Consider the following 16478-nt stretch of genomic DNA (forward strand, 5'->3'; position numbering starts at 1 on the left):
TTTGTATTTTTGGTAATCTGTCTATCCCACAGTACCCCGTTCATTTGTTTAATACATGTTCTTGTCTGTGCTAATCTGCTGGTTATCTCCTGCTAGGTTCCATTTTTTGAGAGTATGAATCCTAAATATTTTAATTTGTCAGTGCCGTTAATTTCCCTATTATCGTCCATCCATTTCCAAGTTTCTCACCGGTTCTTGCTCTGTTGTTAAATATTCGGTCTTTTCTAGATTTATTTCCAGTCAATTTTTTGTGTATTCCTTTTCTAATTTTCGGAGCATATAGCACAGATCTTCTTCATCTTGAGCCGTTACCACTTGGTCATCCCTTCACATTTCCTTTTCCATGGTTTTAATATTTGTTCGAGGAATATCTTGAACAGTGTCGGAGATGTAGAGCATCCCTGCAATAAGCCTTTTGTGGTCTTAAATTCGTTGGATTATTTATTGTTTTAACTCTTACCTTGTTGTTGTTGTAAAGGTTTTTTACGGCTTCTGTTAACCTCTGAGTTATTCGGATTTCCTTCATCATGTTTCATAATTGTTTTCTGGGGACCGTGTCATATGCCTTTTTTAAATCTGTGAATGCCATGTGTACTGGTCTATTTTTTGCCATTTTTTTTTTGATTAATTGTTTGTCTTTGTATTTAAAATTTACTACAAGCATAAAAATGTGATCTAAGTCGCAAACCAGATTGCAGGTTTTACAAAGTTCGGTGTTGACGGCACCAATTTTATATAAGTAATTTACAATCGTTTTAGGGTATAAGCACTGGCTGATTTATAGAACGTACATCCGTAATCCAGGATGAACCTAATAAAGGCTTTGTAAAAAGTTAAACACGATTGTGGATCTGCTCCCCACCAGGTTCTTCTTATGAATTTTTAAAAAATGTATACCTTTTAAACATTTTGATTATATACTTTGTATAAATGGTTTCCAGCTAATTTGAAAGAGCTATAGACAGGTGTTTGTTACATTGAAAGTATTCTGTACAGACTGTAACAAGTAGGTTTGAATTATTTACTGAAGTAAGTAAAGCATATTAATCATAACGAAGGTTATCCTGTTAAGAGCAGTTGAACTGATAAGAGAACGATATTTTATTATGCATTATGGATGGGTTTTTAGGATATAGGGCTTATTCGTATAAAACGTTAATAGAATTAAAAATATATAAGATACTACCTTTGGTGATATATGGACAGGGAACATGAACTATTTCTAAAAGATCTTAAAAAGAATATTTAGTGGAATCTATGAAAATGGCATCTGGAAAACGCGATATTATTTTTGATCGCAGTGATATAATATCGTCCATAAAATTAGATTGGACGGATAATAGACGGATAATAGAGTTCATCTTGAATCTTGACTTGTCCCTACTTCCCTCAGATCAGAAGACTTAGGTGAAAGGATAGTGTAGACCATACGCAATGGAGACTGGCGTGGAATTTTTGGCAGTAGGATACAGCTTGGGAAGTAGTATCATTTATAGTGATGATGAAACTCCTTGTTGTAGTTCTTTTAGAACAAAAAAAATTGTAGATGCTTATTTAATGATAAAAGGTTTATTATAAAGTAAATATTACAAAATATTGCCAATTTAACGGTCTTTCTATTTACTTAAACAAAAATATCCAATTATAAAGAACAGCGAAAAGGATATAAAAAATATTCGATCTATCGCAGCAGCCAGCAAAATCCAGTCTTGTTTATATGATATATTGGATGCTGATTTAGTCACATAACTGTCTTCCCCATTACATAAGTGAACGAAGTCGTGGTTTCCATGATCTGTCTCTTCTACATTCTTATGGGAACTAGTGGTCTAAAATAGAATAAAGTTACATAAAAAAATACAATATTTTCGACGACAAAATCACTCTAATTTGAATGTTTCTGACCTGTATGGTTTTGAAAGATCTGACTAAAAGCCAAATGCCTTATAGTACAAGATCTCACTGCAGGATCACTACGTTCATAACGTAGTTAATGAAACTCACATTTTTACATACATTTAAAATTAGGAGAATACATGGATAATAGGTTGCCACTCAAAAAGTTGCCGCAAATATTTTTGACCCAATTAAGTAATAGTAACTAATTTTTTAACAAAAATTTTAGTTCGTTCATTAATTTTTTAAATAAAATACGCTAGTCATGACATTTTTTTATATCAAATTAAAACAATTTTTTTTCTTAATATGATGATCTAAGCTTGCCTGAGAAAAAATGGTCGAAAATTAGGGATTGCCGCTGTATTCTCCTAATTTTAAATGTATGTAAAAATGTGAGGTTGATTAACTACGTTATGAACGTAGTGATCCTGCAGTTTGGTCTTAGACTATTAATTAGGGGAAGTGCGGGTATTGCCGCCCACTTAAGCAATTTATTGAGTTAAACAAAAACTGTAGGTCTTGAAACAAAATGTCTACTGTCAAAATAAGGTCATATTATCGATTTCTAATTATTTAAGCCTAAAAAGTGTTGATTTATTATATTTTGTGGAGTATTACATTTATTTTCACAAACTTATACTCGGGCGGAATTATCAGACCATGCTGGTAATTGTGCCCATTGATGGTATAATACCGCCCAGGGGTTATAATATATGAAAATAAAACACAAAATAATTATATACTCACAAACAACATCTATATATGTTTTTATATAAATTTGCAATAATCGTATATAAAACTTTTATAAATCGTATATAAAACTGTACCACATTTCTGCTTTACCATATTCACCACAAAACATACTCTTCTTCGTGTATTTAATTTAAAATTGCTTAGAGTAAAAATATGATCACTAGAAACGAATTGATCGAGATTAGTGAAACAATGTTAAAAACCACTATTTTGTGACGCTACACGTGACGACGCCATCTTGTGGCGCTAGTTCCGTGACGCTCGCCTCAGCATTTTATTATAGAAAAAAAAGAATAATACAACGCCAGTATAGAAGCTTCTCTTCAAAAATATTAAATAGAGTAAAATATGAAATAGACAAACATTTCGAGGAAGTTCTTTTACGGTATATGCAGTGCCGGTTTAACACAGTCTGTCGCCTGGTGCTGACACGGATGCCGCGCACAGGCTCAAAAATATTATTTCTTAATTTTATTTCAATTCAACAAAACATATTTTGAATACAAGTTTATTAAAATATGGAAAACAATTACAACTTTTTTGGGTTTCAAACTTAAATGAATACTAACAAAATACAAGAAAAAAATTAAGGGCTAACTTCAAACAGTAAAATAAAAATGTACCTAATAACATTCAAACAGGTAACATGAGGTAGGCTAATCAAATATCTTTACTATTGAAAAGCTTGTTCTCTTGCTTTTACTGAAGCGAAATTTTCGATATCATTTATATTTAATTCATTTAGCAGGTTCTCGTTAATGGATAGAACTGCTGAAGGAGTTCACATTTTCTTGAGAAATTGCATTTCGTAAGTAGGTCTTTACCCTTTTTAGTGTCGAAAGAGAGCGTTCGCCACTTGCATTTGCACTTCATTTGGAAATGAAGATATTGAGTTTCGTATAAAACCTGTACCAATTCTAAAGGAGTGTCTATTTTTAATTGGAGAAGAGACGTTAACAAATGTTTCAAATGAACACATTCTTGGGGAAAATACTCATCCAAATCCTCCTCGTATTTTTGTTGTAATTCGGTTGCCGATCTGAAAATATCTTCATCTTCCGTAGTTTTTAGTTTAACCAAAAATTCAAATGCTCTTGAACAAGATTTATAACTATCAGGTCGGCGAATAATCTCCGACTTAAGATTGTCTATTATAAAAACATAACATTGTGTTCGCAATTTTTCTTTTTGGCCTTAACTTACATCCGAATTCTTTTCTCCTAATTTCAATTTTTTTTTTGATAATCTTCTCTTCTCTTCTCTCTCTCTTCTCAGCATAATTTTCGTTCCTTGTTAACAACATTCCTAAGGCCTCGTAGTGATCAAAACGATCACGTAAGAAATCAAAGTAATTTGCTAAAGATAATAACAGATGAGCGGTTGTGCTTAAATCCATATTTTCCTTTTGTACTCTTTATTAACCTCATTGTACGAATTGAAAAAGAGACATCTGAAGAAATGAAAATGAAGAGAGGAGTCAGGAAAGGCTGCATACTATCACCTCTATTATTTAACGCTTATTCTGAAGAGGTAATTCGAGAAACTCTGGAAAATGAAACAGTCGGCATAAAAGTAAATGGAGTCTTAGTTAACAACATTAGATATACAGATGATACAGTAATAATAGCCGAGAGTTTACAAGACCTGGAAAGACTCATAAGTAAAATAGTAATGTGTAGTAGGAAGTACGGACTCTCGCTCAATATCAAAAAGACGAAGTTTATGAAAATTTGTAAAAACAGCCATAATACTAACGAAATCTTGATAGTAGAGGGCCAGCAGATCGAAAGAGTAAAAAAGTACACTTACCTAGGAATACTTATAACAGAAAATAATGACTACACTGCAGAAATCAAAGTCAGAATCGAAAAAGCACGTTCTAATTTTATGAAAATGAAAAAGGTACTATGTGGCAAAGACTTAACATTAGCTCTTAAAGTACGCCTAACAAAATGGGGGACAAGGAAGGAGCCTCCACGAGATCGGTAGTGCCACATCAACTATAAAGTAAGCACTATTGACGGCGTCCCCTGGAAACGTCTACTAGTAGACGGCTAATCCTTCCAACACCGGACCATACCAAATTAGATGGCAAACATCAAGCCACAACGGTTCTTCTCAGAACCAACACTGACAGCAGCGAGCATAAATATCGAGGGCATCACTACAGCCAAACAAGACATCTTATCAGAATTCTGCAAAAACACGAAATGTGAGGTATTGTGCATCCAGGAAACACACAGAGACCTAACTGCAGCGAGACCGAAAGTCTCCGGTATGAAACTGATTGCGGAGATACCACACAATAAGCATGGAAGCGCGGTATTTGTGAGAACTCAAACCATAGTCTCATCTGTGGGAACAACAAATGTACGCGGTATAGAGATAATAACCACTGAGATAGGAAAATGCACAATAACGTCGGTATACAAGCCACCAAACCAGCCTTTTATATTTTCACCCCCAACTAACTTCCAATCACAACCCAATCAGCTTATACTGGGAGACTTTAACAGTCACAATTTACTCTGGGGCTATGCAAATTCGGACGCAAATGGAGACGCAGTAGAAGCATGGGCTGAAACGAGTGGCCTCACGTTAATCCATGATCCTAAGCTTCCACCATCTTTTCAGAGTAAAGTCTGGAAAAGAGGATATAACCCGGATATCTGTTTTTCAAGTAACAACCTCGAAGACCGATGTACCAAAGTAGTATATGGCCCCATACCAAAAACTCAGCATAGACCTATTGGTATAAATATCTTTCCAATCGTCAGACCACAAACTATTCCATTCAGAAGGAGATTTAACTTCAAAAAGGCAAACTGGCAAAAGTATGCAGACATGCTAGATTCTGAGCTGTTAAGTCTTGAACCAAAAGTAAAGAACTATGAAAAATTTGTAGAGGTACTCAAAAATGTGTCTAGAAAAGCTATCCCCAGAGGATGTAGACAACAATATGTTCCCGGGATGTCCAGCGAGTCCAAAGAACTAATGAGAACATACGAAACCCTCTATTCCACTGACCCTTTTAGCCAAGAAACGGTTGACTGCGGAGCAGTACTACTCCAACAGCTAAGTCAAGCCAGACAGGAAAAGTGGATTGAGACCCTGGAAAAAATGGACATGACACATAGTAGCAAAATAGCATGGAACCTTGTAAAAAAACTTAGCGGTGATCCAAAAGAACATAAACCACCTTGCAAGGTTACAGCAAACCAAGTCGCTGCTCAACTCCTTATGAATGGAAGAACTACGAACCGATATAAGAGCCCAAACACTAGAAGAAGATTGGACTCGGAGATAAACCACCTAGGTACTCCTTTTACACTAAAAGAACTCCACGACGGTATGAACAGGTTAAAAAACGGGAAAGCTGCAGGTGTGGATGATATATGCAGTGAACAAATAAAACATTTAGGCCAAGGAGCAAAAAACTGGATCTTGCAATTTTATAACACGTGCTGCAAAACCTGCGAAATTCCAAAATCATGGAGGAAATCTAAAGTAATAGCCTTGCTAAAACCAGGAAAGGACCCAGAAAACCCCAGTAGCTACAGACCTATCTCGCTGTTGTGTCACTTTTTTAAACTATACGAGAGACTCATACTCGCCAGAATAGAAAAAAATGTCGACAAGCACCTCATCCCACAACAAGGAGGATTCAGACCCGGCAAATCTTGCACCGGCCAAGTCCTCGCACTAACAGAACACATTGAAGAGGGATTTGAAGAAAAACTTATAACAGGGGCTGCTTTCGTAGATTTGACAGCAGCCTATGACACAGTAAGGCACAAAACATTGCTCCACAAATTATACGACACTCTAAATGACCACCATCTGGGTAAGGTCGTATATTCCTTACTGCAAAACAGACGTTTTTTCGTTATGCTGGAGGGTAAAGTAAGTAGGTGGAGAGTTCAAAAAAATGGCCTTCCACAGGGAAGTGTTTTAGCACCGATGCTCTTCAATATATATACAAACGACCAACCTACGCCGACCGAAACCAAGCACTTCCTCTATGCTGACGATCTTGCAATATGTGCTCAAGGAAATAGTTTTGAAGAAGTGGAGAAGAAACTCGAAACTGCATTAAAAACAATGACAGCGTACTACCTGCAGAATTCCCTGAGACCCAATCCCTCTAAAACCCAAGTCTGCGCTTTCCACCTTCGCGCAAAGGAAGCCAAGCGAAAACTCCAAATTGTGTGGAATGGTAATACATTAGAACACACAAGCCAACCTATATATCTTGGAGTAACTCTGGACCGGTCCCTCACCTACAGACAACATTGCATAAAAACGAAAGGGAAAGTAACAACTAGGAACAGCATACTCAGAAAGCTAACGGGAAGTAAATGGGGCGCACGTCCTGGCGTTTTAAGAACAACGGCACAGGCACTGTGTTTCTCAACTGCTGAATATGCGTGCCACGTTTGGGGAAGATCTGCCCACACCAAACAAGTTGATACTGCGCTAAATGAGACATGCAGGATAGTAACGGGGTGCATGAAACCGACGCCACTCTCAAATCTATATAAAGCAGCGGGTTTTGCAGAACCCTCAACACGCAGAGGCGTTGCAGAGCACATAGAGAAAATTAAACAGATCGCGGACGAGCGGCATGCCCTATACAAAGCTCGAACACCACGAAAGCGACTAAAATCTAGGAAAAGCTTCCTTGGAACAGTGCAGGATGAACCGCCTGAGTATTTTCCTCTTCCCCAGGTTCAATGGACCGGCCAGTCCCTAGACTTTAAAACGTGGAAAACTTTGAATCGGATAAGAACGGGGGTCGCTCCAGTAAAATCAAACATGGCAAAATGGGGAAAAATCGACCAAGATGATGTGAACTGTGACTGTGGAGAAACACAGAATATGGAACATCTTCTTACATGCAGAAACTGTCCTCATCGATGTACCCTCGAAGATTTGTGGCTCGCCAACAAAGATGGAACCGACGTAGCCCGATACTGGGCCGAAATTTTATGAATGACATGTCCGGACACGATAAAGTAAAGTAAGTAAGCCTAACAAAATGTTACATATACAGTGTACTATACTATGGAGTGGAATCATGGACGTTAAATCTAGACACAATGAGACGACTTAACGCCTTTGAAATGTGGACCTATAGAAGAATTATGAGGGTTTCCTGGGTAGATAGAGTTACGAACAATGAAGTACTGAGAAGAATAGGTAAAGAGAAGGAAGTTGTACTTACAATTAAAGAAAGACAGCTACAGTATCTTGGACATGTGATGCGGGGCGAGAATTATGACATCCTGCGACTCATAATGCAATGAAAAATAGATGGCAGAAGAAGCATCAGAAGAAGACGAATTTCATGGCTTAAGAACCTGAGAGAATGGTTTGGATGGAGCTCAAAACAACTATTTAGAGCTACTGCCTCAAAAATTAAAATAGCTATGATGATTGCCAACCTCCGTAACGGAGATGGCACCTGAAGTAGAAGAATTAACCTCATTAACCCTTTGTTAAACGTCTAGCCAGAACGATAAAATTATTCCGTTTTCCAACAAATCAAGTTTTTCCGAGGTGCTTCTACTCTTACTACATTTTTCTCATTTATATCCGTTGACATTTCAATAAAACATGTTTTAATCAAACCGTAATTGCTTTTTAACGCTTTTACGGCATCAAACTGAGAAGACCAACTGGTTGCATTCACTCTTTTAGGTAACAGTGTCTGCCCCGACTCAGGCGAATCCTTTATTGCTCGAGACAATAACTCCCACCTGTATGTAGACATGCAGAAAAAATTGTAGATAGCTTTTATCAACATAAAAAGATGTTGCTTCCCAGACAACAATCTGCTGCATTTTGGACAACCAAATTTAAAGAATGAGCAGCACACGGCAAAAAAAAAGCTAAATCATTGTAAACTTTAATACGTGCTTGCAAACCAGAATACTTGCCACTCATATTATTGGCATTGTCGTAAGACTGGCCTCTACAGTTCTTAATATCTAATTTCAAAGACTCTAACATCCCAATAACTGTTTCCTTAAGTTCTTGTGAGCTATGCCCAGTGTTTTTATAAAATCTCACGAATCTTGCCACGGGATTCCCTTTATTGTTACAATATCTCAAAATCACTGTAAGTTGGTCATGGTGTGTTATGTCAGGTGTTAAATCTACACTTATAGAATAGTATTTGTTTGCCTTAATTTGTCTAACAATTTCATCAATGACTCGATTGGACAAAATATTCAGTAATTCGTTACATAAATATATCTTTTGATAGAAATGACGTTTTGCCCTTACCTAAATTTGCTCGTTTAGTAATATGATCTTTTAAAAATGGATCATATTCTGACAATAGTTCCAGGAAACCTAAGTAGTTTCCATTCCGTTTTTCGCCAATTCTTTCATGAGTACCTCTAAATTCCAATTCCCTGGTAGCCAGAAACTTTATTACACCTATAATTCTTTCTAGTACTTTAACCCAATATTCTTTCGTAGTGCTAATTTTCTTTTCAAGTTCTACATCAACTCTTCCTTGCTTTAATAAGCGAGACGTATAAATTTTCAGATTATCTATATGATGATTGGATCTTTCATGTTCGTCAAATCTTCCCTACTTTTATTGCATAATTAAAATCCTGTTTTAAATTGGTTCTTTTTTTTGTAAATAAGACACAATAAAGACAAAATATATTGCCAGTGCTCTCGAAGTAAATTGCCCAATCATGGCGAACCACTTCTCCATTAACCAGTTTTTTTATAAAATATTTGCTTACTGGCATATCTGTTTTTTTTTTAGAATCATTTTCATCAAAGTTAGGTAAATCCTGTTTTTGGATCTGAAAAGAAATAAAAAAAAACATTTGTCATTGTCCTGTACCTGTACCATTATTTGTAAAGGCACCGTTACCTTTTTGCATTTAAGCCTCGTTACAAAAAATTTATATGCCTTACCCGAGTTACTGGTGGTTGCTTCATCATTTTCTAATACTTTTGAAACATGAGATACTAAGTGCTCTGGCACTGATTCTGGAGTCTTCAAAATAGGTTTATGTGGTCGAATATGAATATATTTATCACTAGTAGCACTAGAATTAGGACCGGGTTGGGAAATATTTGTAGTGTCGTCTTCTTTTCGTCTGCTTTTCTTGTTTCCTTTTACGCCAGAAAGATCCAGGTTGTTTCAGCCCTTCCATATTTTCTATTGAATATTAATTGTATTAATGTTTTATTTACAGATTATAATTACCTATAGTTTCAAATGTAAGATAAGCCTCTTACCGTAGTTTAGTTGTACATTTGAACGCGGTACAAACGCAGTGTTCGCACATTATTCTAAACGACGTAAAATGATATAATTTTACGGCAGCATGTTTGTACGTTATCTGACATTTAGATAACATAAACTGAACACCGTGCATAAACCATATACGTCGACGGTAATAATAATAATTTATTTATAAATTGTTAAGTTTCAAAGTTAATGATAAAACAAAATTTTATTATTATTATATGATGTGGATTTGTGTGCAAATTTTATTTGACCATAACCATATAATTTCAGAATAGCACAGGTTTCGCGCGTACCGCCCGGGAACCTCCAACCGGCCGGTGCTACAGCCCTGAAAATACCCCTGATTAAACCGGCGCTGGGTATATGGAGGAATTAGTCAATTAGTGAATTAAAATATATTGGATTTGAATAGGAATATAATCATTATGATTTATACATTCAGTTCATGCTGCTATTGGTCAAGAGTCTTTTTTCTTGACGATAATGATAATGGCATTCCGTACAGGTCTCCCACTATAGTTGGAGCTCGATAAAACTCGATTTGTCAAATTCCCAAGAATCGATCTTAACTGATTTCTTCCTATATTTTGGTTGCAAATTAGTGTACTTATGCATAATAATTTAGTGAAAAGTAACATTGCCAACTTGTTATGCAGACTCGTATAGGACATACTGTCATTTAAATTTGCTTATTTTTTAAAATTGGGTTCTCGAACAAATTTTGCCACTTTTAATTTTTCCAATTTTTGAACAAACTTGTGGGTCAGTATAATATTGATATAAAACATATATACTATAATATTATAGCGTTATAGCGTTAATTTTGCTTAAACGCCTTCTTACAATATTTCTAACTGTTGGCAATAAAGATAGCTTATTTTTCTTACCAACCTGTTTGATATATTCGCCTAATCCCAGTAAATGACCAAATAATCCCGTCAGCGGTTTTTTAATTATCCAAGGTAGAGGTTTTGTTTGATTTGCTCGTGAGAGACTGATCACTAGAGCTGATTCAATCATAGAATATCCACTTATAAACAAAAAGTGCACATAAAATTGAACTAAAACAGAAAATATATTAAGAATATGGAATATTCTGTTACAGTTCATCTAGAGAAAAATTCAAATATGTAGTGAATAACACCCGCTACTTTCTATTTAGAACACTCTAAATAGATTTTTTTATCTACGGGATAAAACGGTACTTAAATTATTAGTGTATGTGCGCCGTTATTCTCAAAAAGCAATACCTACATAGGGAAGATCCTTGTACCTTAGGACACTTTTCTTCAATCCCAAACTTCTGTTTTAATTAACTTGAAGTGTTGATTTTTCATATACAGTACGTTAAATTTTGGATTAGATATTGTACACTACATAAAGCGCTAAAATCGGCAACATTGCCTCGTATGAGGTAATTTTAATTCTTCGATCCCCTGCCACACCTAGACAAAAAACGATAAAATAAAACCATTTAGTAACACATAACAATGCATGGGATATGCATCTCCATCCGTCGATTTTTGAAATGAAATATGAAATAAAATATTTCGGTTGGCAGTGTTGGTATGTTTTTATAATGCATATGTTGTATGCTTCAAATATAAAGAGAGAAAGCTTTTAAAAAGTACATTTTGATTATACTATTTAAAATAAAATGTAGTTTTCTAAAGCTTTCTCTTTTTATATTTGAAGCATACAGCATCTGCATTATAAAAACATGCCAAAACTGCTAAACCGAAATTTTTTGTTCCATATTTGACATTTGCGGCTATAACCAGCTTGTACTTTCGGTAACTCAATCCGGTTCACTTCTTATAACATAAACTCGATAAACCTTTATAAGGCGGTGCATTTGTAATGTGTTTGGTGTTTTTAATAAATGTGAACAATTTTTTGTGGTTAAATGTAAAATTCAAGCGCATTTATTTAATAAGATAAAACAAAATTCATACACTTATTGAAAATAAAAAATAATTCCTAATAAAATAAGAAATAATTCTTTATGCCCTACATGATGTAAATATTTGACCTTCTACGGTTAAACACTATCCCAATCTGTCATAAAAACTGAGGACAGATTTAAGAATTTCTGCTGTAACAGAATTGGAGACTTCTCGTATTCGGTTCTTTAATTCAGCCAAAATTTGGGCTCTAGCCTCAGAATAATCGTAGATGATGCTTTTAAAATGTCTCCCAAAAAAAAGAAGTCAATGTATGTAAGATCTGGAGATCGCGCAGGTCACATAATACCACCTGTTTCACTGATAACTCGATTCGAGAAGTATTGTTTAAGTACTCTCTAATTATCCGAGCGTTGTGAACTGAACAGCCGTCTTGATGAAACCAAACATTCTCCAAATTAACATCAGGAATATTGAGAATAGCGGAAAGAATATGATTCTGTAACAAATCGAGTTGTACTCTACTATTCAAGTTGCCCTCAATAAAAAATGGACCTATTATGTGGTCTCCTAAAATGCCAGTCGAAATGTTAACTTTTTGAGGACGTTGAGTTCGGTAAACAACACGTCTGTGTTGGTTTTCCCGCGCCCAATACATCGTAATTGAAGGATTGTGTCTTCCTACTAACAAAACGGAAGATTTATCAGTGAATAAAACGTTTTTAATAAAATTTGGTTCAGTATTAGCCTTATTTATTAGAGTTTCACAAAATCTTCAAAAGTAATTGTCTGGATAAAGCTGCTGCGTTTTCGAATATTTAAAATTCTTGTAACCGTGCTTTTTCGATATTTTTGTTAAAGTAACATTGCTAACTCTCTAGCAACGCTTCGCATTGAACGTGTTAAATCTACCTCGATTATTGCACAAATTTGAGTAATCCCGGTATTCTCTTTCCTTAACTTTTTCTAGCGACACTTCTTGAGCGTGACATTTTCTGCAATATTTGAGGCAATAACAACTCTCAAATTTATTAACGACGTTATGAATTGACTGTACACAAGGAATTGGTCTCCTTTCAAAAAAACGCAGAAAATAAATCTACACCTTGTTGTCCAGTAGTACCACCATAAAACCATTTTGATATTTGAACCTTTTCTGCGGGCGTATAAACAGACATTTTGTTTACAAAAGAAATTAAAAATCTACGCTGTTATTGCTTCAAACAACTGGAGACGTGTCAACTGAGGTTCGTGGAAAGTCGACGGCACGCAGTGTTGCCATTTATAGTGTGTATATCTACCTTTAAACTTAACGATCTGTATCACATCTTTATAGTAATATTAATAAACAGTCATACATTCTTCTTCTTCTTCTGGTTCCTATCCGTTTCGGATGTTGGAAATCATATTGGCAATCATGACCTTGCTCGCTGCGGCTCGAAACAGCTCCGTTGAGGTTCTTAAATTCCGCAGCCATGATATTCTCCTTCTACCGGGTCCTCGGTTCATACAGTCATACATAGAACTACTAAAAAATACCTTTTTGAGTATATAAAAAAATGTAGACTGATTTTGTTCCAAGGTAGAATCACGTCTTGTACTTTGGGACAGTAAGGTCAATTTGGTAGACCTTTGAGTTCTACCAAATTGGTAGGTCGGTTTACATATACCTTACTTAATAACCCCAAATAGAAAAGTCCATGGGATTCAAATCTGGCGACCTAGCAGACCATTCAATGTGACTGCGTCGTCCTATCCAGCGATTGGGAACACTTGCATTTAGAAAATTTCTAACCACTACATCATAATGTGGACTTGCTCCATACTGATGAAACCAAATGGTCGGATCTATTTGACCAGGATTCTTGATATCTGAAAATACTTGGACCAATTATTGGGAGTAGCAAGAACCAATGTTTCTGGAGGTGCGCCATTAATCATGGGGGGGGGGGCTGAAAATGCACTCCTGGAAATATCATACAAGGACACTCTGAATTTCCTAGCGTATTGACACAAGTGATAATAGTGACGTTGCTACCTCTTTCGCTTAATGGCACGTTGCCGTATGTACAGCAGACAGCCTAGACTTGTCTAAATTGTATAGGCTTTTAGAAGTGAAATTGTGTTTGAGTAGCGCGTCGAGCAGTTTATTTTTGAAAAAACTCAAAAACGTTAGTCTGGTTAAAAGCTGCAGCACGAGCTAAGTTTGTGGCTACTGATTTTCTCGGGCTTAAATGTTGGAGTTGTTTGTTAAAACAAGCATAAAACGTCTTTCTAGCTGCTTTAGTTGTGTCCCAAGAACTTGGGCAGGCTTTTTTCAAAATAACTTCAGAAATTCCTCTTTGCAAAAATGCCATAATGAAATTTGGATACTTTCAAACAATATTGTAAATTGGGATTTTACATGACTGTTGTATTCCAGCTTTCTTTATTTTTCTTATATCGGCCTATCAAAGATTTTGAAACATTAAATTCTTCATTTGCCTTACGAATTGACTATTGTTGTTCTGTAATCTTCTTTATAGCTTCTTTGATATCGGTATTGAACTTCTTAAGTTTAGTTACTTTCTTTTTAGTTCGTGGCATCTAAAACAACAAAAATAACAGTCGCATTAAAGTGAACTTTCAAGCGATATAATAGCTTGTATATTGGGACAGTCTCAAGATACAGACATATCAGTATCGCAAGGTAAAAAACTATTTTGTTTTATTAAAGAATTGAGGTTATGTAAATTTATTGAGTAAGTCATCAAAAAACAGCAAAATAAGTCAATACACATTAGCTGACAAGTAACTATGCATAATATAACACCTCTTACCTCGAAATATTGCAGTCAAAACATCGATGAAACTATATAAAGAAACAAAAAACAGTAACGAAATTTTCTTAATGTGCAACCACTGACGTAAACATTCAAAATAGCCGACTTTTCCGGTACGATTGGACACAAAAGAAAGCGAGGTTCGCTTGTGGCACTTGCACTTATAGCGCCAAATTTAAAGTACGTCTATGGCTGTCCCTAGGTACAAGGTTCCAAGGTACACGGATCTCCCCTACATACTTTGAGAAACATTTGGAATATTTTAAAAAATTTATTTATTTTTTATGTTTATATTTATTTACCTATTTGTGGTAGTTCATCTCCAACAATTGGAATCTGTTGTGTAAAATATAGTAGAAATAGGGATACTATAACCGCTGTACAGGCATTTAAGATTACCTTTTCACTAGCCTGAGGTGGTAACCAGAAGCTCCATAAAGTTAAAAGAATTACCACTGAAAATTACAAATGTATTTAATAAATACGTATATTATAACACAAATCTTGCGTAGTTATGCATGCAAAATCAATAAAGCATGTAGATTTATTTTTTTATGGCACAGACTATAAAATTTCACTATTTGGAAGAGTGATTTCATCGTTTAAACGCCGAATGTCCTTAAATTTAAATGTACTCAGCGGCCCCCGAAAACTACCCGTTTAATTTGCGTTTTCTTATCAGAAATCATAGAATGTCTAATTAGTATATTTATTTGTGCTTCTCTATAGCAGACGTAACCACAAGATGCCGTACAGTGTAGCCGATTCTTGTTCACAAGTAGCAGTTATGGTCACACAAACCTGAATTGTTCGACGCAGCGATTATTACCGACATAAAAATTTCAAAAAAATGAGTTTTTTCGATAGTAAAAATTGCATTTCGAAGCACAAAATTGTATTGAAATAAATTTTATTTACATGTTCAGTTTTGTTACGTATTTAAGTTTATAAAATAAAAATTGATATGTTACATTTAATTTCTATCTATTTCTAACCCTAAACCCCCCTCTAAGTGGGGTTTAGGGTTAGCCGGTAGGAAGAGGTAGGAGTGGTAAGCTTTTTTGAATATTATTTGGGGTCCCAAAATTGACAATCTCAGCAAATTTCAGCTTGTTCGTATGATTTTTAGAAATCATATCTCTGACAACAGGTCTAAATTGATTCTGCAATAATTATAATGGACTTTTTGTGTGTTTTAAATTCTTTGGTTTTGGCTAAATACCCAAGTTACTCCTCCAATTATTATATCATAATATATGAAACTAAAAAACGAATTTTTAAACTGCAAAAAGTTAATAAAAACACGAATTTTGTATGGGTTTAAAGCACATACCGGTCTCAAACATGACTAGCATATTCATATGCTGGAGAAAAAAAAGTAAATAAACTTCCTGTAAGTTTTTGTGATGCAGTCGTTTATATTAAAATGAAATACCTCACAATTTGGAATGAATGTTGGTCACAATAATCACAACAAAAATTATGCAGCAATTGTACGATCTTAATATACAAGCTCCATTTAAAATATCCTTAGTCTGTTAGCTAATGGAAATCAGAGAATTTATAATGCATTTGTAAAGTTCCTGTCAAATATATACGTCAATAAACTTGTTTTAACCTTTAATTGTGGCTTATTCCCATTAAAATAATAATAATTATTAATTATATATAAGTATGTGTATTAATATATGTAATTAATATGTATTAATATATGTAATTAATATTATTAGTAATATTAATTAAACGTATCCTTTCAAGAACAATATATGATTGACTCAATAGGTTGAAATGTCAGCTGGTAGTTCAGATTTCTTTCCT

At 34.9% G+C, this 16478-nt stretch overlaps 1 protein-coding gene across 2 annotated transcripts in view; it reads right to left on the reverse strand.

Annotated features, from left to right (window-relative positions):
- Nucleotides 1–1553: 1553 nt before the first annotated feature.
- Nucleotides 1554–16478, reverse strand: part of LOC140443861 (neuronal acetylcholine receptor subunit alpha-5-like) — a 32310-nt gene continuing 17385 nt past the window's right edge. For both annotated transcript variants that reach the window (XM_072535347.1, XM_072535348.1), the window contains exons 6-8: nt 14963–15115; nt 10826–10995; nt 1554–1829 (exon numbers count right to left, since the gene is read on the reverse strand). In XM_072535347.1, the coding sequence (XP_072391448.1) occupies nt 1617–1829; nt 10826–10995; nt 14963–15115 (536 nt within the window). In that variant the 3' untranslated portion in view covers nt 1554–1616. The remainder of the gene's footprint in view (nt 1830–10825; nt 10996–14962; nt 15116–16478) is intronic.

The sequence above is a fragment of the Diabrotica undecimpunctata genome, chromosome 6 (genome assembly GCF_040954645.1).
Source record: "Diabrotica undecimpunctata isolate CICGRU chromosome 6, icDiaUnde3, whole genome shotgun sequence".
Taxonomy (NCBI): domain Eukaryota; kingdom Metazoa; phylum Arthropoda; class Insecta; order Coleoptera; family Chrysomelidae; genus Diabrotica; species Diabrotica undecimpunctata.